The sequence below is a fragment of the Habropoda laboriosa genome, unplaced genomic scaffold (genome assembly GCF_001263275.1).
Source record: "Habropoda laboriosa isolate 0110345459 unplaced genomic scaffold, ASM126327v1 scaffold30, whole genome shotgun sequence".
NCBI lineage: Eukaryota > Metazoa > Arthropoda > Insecta > Hymenoptera > Apidae > Habropoda > Habropoda laboriosa.
Window position 1 is genome coordinate 762,400 of NW_017100178.1, and position 6,646 is coordinate 769,045.

General features: G+C 29.4%; 2 protein-coding genes across 2 annotated transcripts in view; one reads left to right on the plus strand and one right to left on the minus strand.

The window, feature by feature from the left end:
* Nucleotides 1–3,845, minus strand: part of LOC108578962 (putative leucine-rich repeat-containing protein DDB_G0290503) — a 10,560-nt gene extending 6,715 nt beyond the window's left edge. The window contains exon 1 of the mRNA XM_017942385.1: nt 3,772–3,845. Coding sequence (XP_017797874.1) covers nt 3,772–3,817 — 46 coding nt within the window. The 5' untranslated portion in view covers nt 3,818–3,845. The remainder of the gene's footprint in view (nt 1–3,771) is intronic.
* A 701-nt stretch (nt 3,846–4,546) lies between these two features.
* Nucleotides 4,547–6,646, plus strand: part of LOC108578923 (tumor suppressor candidate 3) — a 2,455-nt gene continuing 355 nt past the window's right edge. The window contains exons 1-7 of the mRNA XM_017942342.1: nt 4,547–4,701; nt 4,953–5,131; nt 5,206–5,323; nt 5,397–5,537; nt 5,604–5,744; nt 5,813–5,963; nt 6,346–6,511. Of these exons, the coding sequence (XP_017797831.1) occupies nt 4,621–4,701; nt 4,953–5,131; nt 5,206–5,323; nt 5,397–5,537; nt 5,604–5,744; nt 5,813–5,963; nt 6,346–6,511 (977 nt within the window). The 5' untranslated portion in view covers nt 4,547–4,620. The remainder of the gene's footprint in view (nt 4,702–4,952; nt 5,132–5,205; nt 5,324–5,396; nt 5,538–5,603; nt 5,745–5,812; nt 5,964–6,345; nt 6,512–6,646) is intronic.

Below are 6,646 nucleotides of genomic sequence, written 5' to 3' on the forward strand. Positions count from 1 at the left end.
CTGATTAAAAATTTAATTTCTCATATCTTTCTATTATTTTCCAAGTAAACAAAACAAAAAGTATCAAAAACAAATTATTTAGAAGTAATGTTTACTTTATTAATAGTCATTTATACAAATTTTTACTTTTATTCATTTTATATACTAAAAATGCAATCATACAGGGTGTTTCATTTATCCTGAAAAATTGGAATATCTTGTGATGGATTTAACCTATCAAAAAAATGTTTCAACAAAAGTTGTTTGCTATGAAAGGGGTCATTATATGAAATAAATTATCTTTTACAGGTCGAGTGGAGAGAGGAAATTTCAAAGTCAACTTCATTTTTTTAAATGGTACCATGTACTGTGAGAAAATCCGTCCCGAAGACGGTGAAGCGAGCACCTTGAAGCCAGGCCCGGCGCGCTCGGTGGGGACGACTCCGCCCCTTTGGGCTTTTCCCTGGGCTTGTTGGCATAGGGGTGGACAGGGATCGGCAGGACGACGCGTACACACTCTTCACGAAACCGTTGAACGTGTAATTTTTGCGACGCTCAGGCAACGCGGAAATAGTCTTCGTGTAAAATACACTGTTACGAGAACATAGAAATGTTTAATTAATTTTATGCACACCCTACTCCGAGTTCTAACAGTACCACCCTCGCAATAGAAACGACCAATAGTAATTTTTACCAACGTTATATCTACCCTCACGCATGCATTTTCGAACAGAGAAAAAAGTTGGTGTTTTGAAGTCAACTTCTCATTGCGATCGTCGAACTTGTAGATTAGAAATAATAAAATTAGTTATCAGAAACGAAATTCTACCTCTCCGGGTTCACGACAAATTAAAGAAAAACAAATTTATTTTAATTTATAAAATTTTACAGCAATAAATTACCTCATATAGCAAGTTGTTGAATCCGTTTCAACAAATGCTATCGTAACATGAAAAAAAAACATGGTTCCATTTAAAAAAATGAACTTGACCTGTAAAAAAATAATTTGCACCATAATGTCCCTCTTCATACCAAACAACTTTTGATCAAACATTTTTTTCATAGGTTTAGTCCCTCAAGATATTCCAATTTTTTAGGACAAAGGAAAAGCTCCGTACATACAGAACCAATAAAAGATTGTCGTTTCGGGAATGTTTGGACCTCTGCACTAATTATTTGCTCACAAATAATAATCGCAGAGTATCGCATCTTTAGTCGTCAGCGTCCTACATAAAATTGAAAAATCAAATGATATTGTCATGCATGAACAATCAGTCCAACAATGAAGTATATCACATGAAAATTCCTCCAAAGATCAGAAAAATCGTCAGTGATTGCAACGCACGACAAGTTTATCGTTAAATTCCAAAATCTGACGACGAATCTGCCTACAGGTCGTCGTACCATGTGGAAGGCTTTTTATCTTGCACGAAGAGCAGGCGCAAATGGGAGACAGCTGTTTCTAAATGCAAGAGACATGTCTCTAAGGGGTCATAGAATTACCAGGTGTACCCTATAACGTTCTGACCGCCCCTTTTTTCATAGTTTCGCAACGAAATCGACCCTGCATTGTACCGACTTTTATCCCCCTCCCCCTCATTCTTACACGCAACATTTAAAAATTAAATGACCTCTAACACTTTTTCTGTTATTTCATTCTTTTTACTTACATAAATTTTTCTTGGAAATTTTATAACAATTACCATATTCGTTTTTTATCATTATTAATTTATTATGAGTTTCTTTTATATTGTAATTTATAAAATTTAGATTCATAAGAGGTAAATGAATAATGTAAAAAGTAACGAACTCCCTATTGTCACTTCATTTATTTAAAAATATTAATATATTTGTTAATAAAGTGTCCCTAATCTGCAGAATAAAAATCAATGTTTGCTGAATTCTAATGAGAACAACAATATATGAAGTATAATTATAATAATCATAAATATAAAGTATTACTATAATTGTTATTAGTACTGTTACTATGCAGTTATGTTATAATACTGTAAATATTTTCATGATAGTTTCTTTTACTATTATTGCACATATGTAAATATAAATAAGAAAGTAAGTTAATATTTGCGTATTAATATATAATAAAAACAATATGAGACAATTAATAACAATGTATCAATAACGCATTTAGTACTTTATTTAAAAAAAAACAAATTTTATTGAACTATAAAGTAAATGAAATTCAATGAAAGCTCATTGCAAAACGTAACGGAATTTACAAAATTTGTGAATAAGCGAATTAAAATTATCTTCCCCGTTAATTTCTACGATCATATGACAACATATTAGGAAAAAAAGATACTCCGACTATAAAACTTGCAAATATTGTACATTTGTAGATATAAATATAAAATATTTCATATTAATATTATTAACATTTGTTAAAAAATCTTTAATTAATTTCCCGCCAAATATCATACATAAAGGTAATATGATATTTGTTCATTTCAAAATGATATCACATGAAAATTCCTCCAAAGATCAGAAAAATCGTCAGTGATTGCAACGCACGACAAGTTTATCGTTAAATTCCAAAATCTGACGACGAATCTGCCTACAGGTCGTCGTACCATGTGGAAGGCTTTTTATCTTGCACGAAGAGCAGGCGCAAATGGGAGACAGCTGTTTCTAAATGCAAGAGACATGTCTCTAAGGGGTCATAGAATTACCAGGTGTACCCTATAACGTTCTGACCGCCCCTTTTTTCATAGTTTCGCAACGAAATCGACCCTGCATTGTACCGACTTTTATCCCCCTCCCCCTCATTCTTACACGCAACATTTAAAAATTAAATGACCTCTAACACTTTTTCTGTTATTTCATTCTTTTTACTTACATAAATTTTTCTTGGAAATTTTATAACAATTACCATATTCGTTTTTTATCATTATTAATTTATTATGAGTTTCTTTTATATTGTAATTTATAAAATTTAGATTCATAAGAGGTAAATGAATAATGTAAAAAGTAACGAACTCCCTATTGTCACTTCATTTATTTAAAAATATTAATATATTTGTTAATAAAGTGTCCCTAATCTGCAGAATAAAAATCAATGTTTGCTGAATTCTAATGAGAACAACAATATATGAAGTATAATTATAATAATCATAAATATAAAGTATTACTATAATTGTTATTAGTACTGTTACTATGCAGTTATGTTATAATACTGTAAATATTTTCATGATAGTTTCTTTTACTATTATTGCACATATGTAAATATAAATAAGAAAGTAAGTTAATATTTGCGTATTAATATATAATAAAAACAATATGAGACAATTAATAACAATGTATCAATAACGCATTTAGTACTTTATTTAAAAAAAAACAAATTTTATTGAACTATAAAGTAAATGAAATTCAATGAAAGCTCATTGCAAAACGTAACGGAATTTACAAAATTTGTGAATAAGCGAATTAAAATTATCTTCCCCGTTAATTTCTACGATCATATGACAACATATTAGGAAAAAAAGATACTCCGACTATAAAACTTGCAAATATTGTACATTTGTAGATATAAATATAAAATATTTCATATTAATATTATTAACATTTGTTAAAAAATCTTTAATTAATTTCCCGCCAAATATCATACATAAAGGTAATATGATATTTGTTCATTTCAAAATGATTTTAGATAAATATCAGATAACAAACAGAATGATAATATTATTAACCTATTCTTAACATAAGAAACACATTTAGAAAAAATATAACACATATTCCGTGTACACTAAAGAAGCGCGATAAATTATATTTACTTACTTTCAAATTCGTTAAACCTTTGGATCCTGGCTTTTGAAAACGACATTGTTTAAAACGTATTCAAACAACAATACACGACAAAAACTAAACAACGTTCAGAGTAACTTTGGGATTAACACTTTTAACGGATTTTAATTTAAAGGGGAACACAGTTTTTGATATACGCTACACATGTTTTCTGCCCGAACGGTGAACCTCCTATGCGAGGGAAATATTGCTACCTCTACTTCCTATTCACTTCCAAACATTTCTTCCTACGAAGTACGCACCGGCTTTTCTGATTTAAAATGACGGTTACACAAGTTGAACAGAGGTACAACAACGAATCAACGGGCACGCGTTGCGCAATTAACCAATCCGGTAGCAGTACACCTATATTGACATCAGTAACGTAGCAAAATTTGTAGTCGCCACTTATCTAAAATTAACACATTTCTTTATAAATTTTTTTAATGTAAAGATATATTTGCAAAATATTATTATTAATGAATGTAATTGATATAAAATTTAATGTATCTACAATAAACACAAACATTAAATTATAACTCTAAATTGCAACAACAAATTAGATCAAGTACAAAAATTTTTTGATACATGTCTGAGGTGTTTAGCAACATAAAACGTGCAATGCGTAATATTAAAAACATTAGATTTATTTGTCAACAGTAAACAAATTAATTTAGTTTGAATAACATAAGTAATACATTTTTCCAAAATATTTATTTTTCGTTGCAATAATTTTTGAAAATTGTATAGAATAAACCAATGAGCTTCCTACGTTACTGTACTATTCTAACTTGTTCCCGGTAGAAAAGTTTTGTAACATATTCCTTTACAATATTGTTTGCAATGGATTATAAAAATTATATTGCATTCTTGGGACTTATTTTAAGCTTAAATTACGTCTGTTGCCAATATAGGGTAATAAAGGTGAGAATTCATTTAATTTTCTATAACTGTCACACCTGTGAAATGTCAAATGAATTTTTCATTTAATTTTATTCGTACTACATAAAATTTTATTAATAAAACAATCTTGATAAACAATAATATTAGTATACATAATTAGTTTTATGTAGAATATATCACATTTAGCGCTGAAACATTTTACTTAACCTTAAAATAAGAATAAAAATTTCTATCTACTTGAGTTTAATATACGAAAAAATAACGTATTTCAGACTCAAGGCACCTCATTATCAGATCGCGTACAGCAATTAACAGAGCTAGCTCTAACAAGATCTGTACTTAAATTCAATGGAGCAAAGTTTAAAGAATATGTTAAAACTACACCGAGAAATTATTCTGTTGTCGTAATGTTTACTGCTATGGCACCACAAAGACAGTGTCAGATATGCAGGTTAATTTTAAATTATATTTCAATTTATTCTATTTGATGTTATTTAATATTGTTATGTATTTTTATTTTAACAGGCATGCAAGAGATGAATTTGTGATTGTAGCAAACTCATTCAGATACCTACAATCACATTCAAAGAAATTGTTCTTTGTAGCTGTAGATTTTGATGAAGGATCAGATGTATTCCAAATGGTATGCATAACGTCATATGTTTATATATTGAATTGTAACAAGTACATAGATGATAAAACATGTTTATATATAGATGCGATTAAATACTGCACCAGTATACATGCATTTTCCACCAAAAGGAAAGCCAAAGCCTGCAGATACTATGGACATTCAAAGAGTAGGATTTGGAGCTGAAGCAATTGCAAAGTGGATATCTGAACGTACTGACATTCAGGTATTTACATATATGGATGTCTAATAATTAGTGATGAGAAATAATAACATTTAAAATGTATTATAGATTAGGGTATTCAGGCCTCCAAACTATTCTGGCACAGTAGCAGTGATAATGTTACTGGTATTAACTGGAGGATTCTTATATTTGAGACGCAATAATTTGGACTTCATTTATAACAAAACAATTTGGGGACTTTGTGCACTGGTAATAATTATTATATAGGTATATTTACATAAGTAATAACATACCTTAAAATCTTTTCTTTAACATAGATTTTCACACTTATGATGATATCTGGGCAAATGTGGAATCATATTAGAGGACCACCATTCGTGCATAGATCATCTAGTGGAAATATAGCTTATATACATGGTTCTTCTCAAGGCCAATTTATTTTGGAAACATACATTGTTATGGTTTTGAGTATCCTTTTTATTACATAATAATTTGAATACAACTTTACTTTAATTGCATAGTGGTTATAACAAATGTCACGTTTTGTACTTGAGCCTTGCCCATGTAGTATAGAAATCAATACTTTTATTGAGTAAAAATTATTAATCATATCCTTCATGATTGAAAAATTGTACGTTTATCACAGAATAACGTACAAATAGTATATCTGAGATGGTTTCCTTGTTTTTGTTGCTCGAGAACAATACTGTTTTTGTCTATAGTTTTTACGACTTCGTTACATTTGCACTACGACGTATACATACTAATGCTGTTGTTGTTTGATCTCATTGTAATATTAATTTTACGGTCATTAATTGTATTGATATTTTCCTTAATAAATTGTAATTAGATGGAGCAGTAGTTTTAGGTATGATTTTAATGACCGAAGCTGCTTCCCGTAAAGGTGATGTAAAAAAACGACGAATATTTGCTGCAATAGGTGCAGGCTTAGTCGCTATCTTTTTTAGTCTGTTATTATCAATATTTAGGAACAAAGTACCACTTTATCCATACAGGTACGACATTTCTTCAATCGAAATTTTATTTTTAATTATTGGTGTATTTTTATGTTGGAGTATATTAATATATTTCTGAAGATATCGTATTTGTAATACACATATGACTCTAATGAATATAATAATATACTCTAT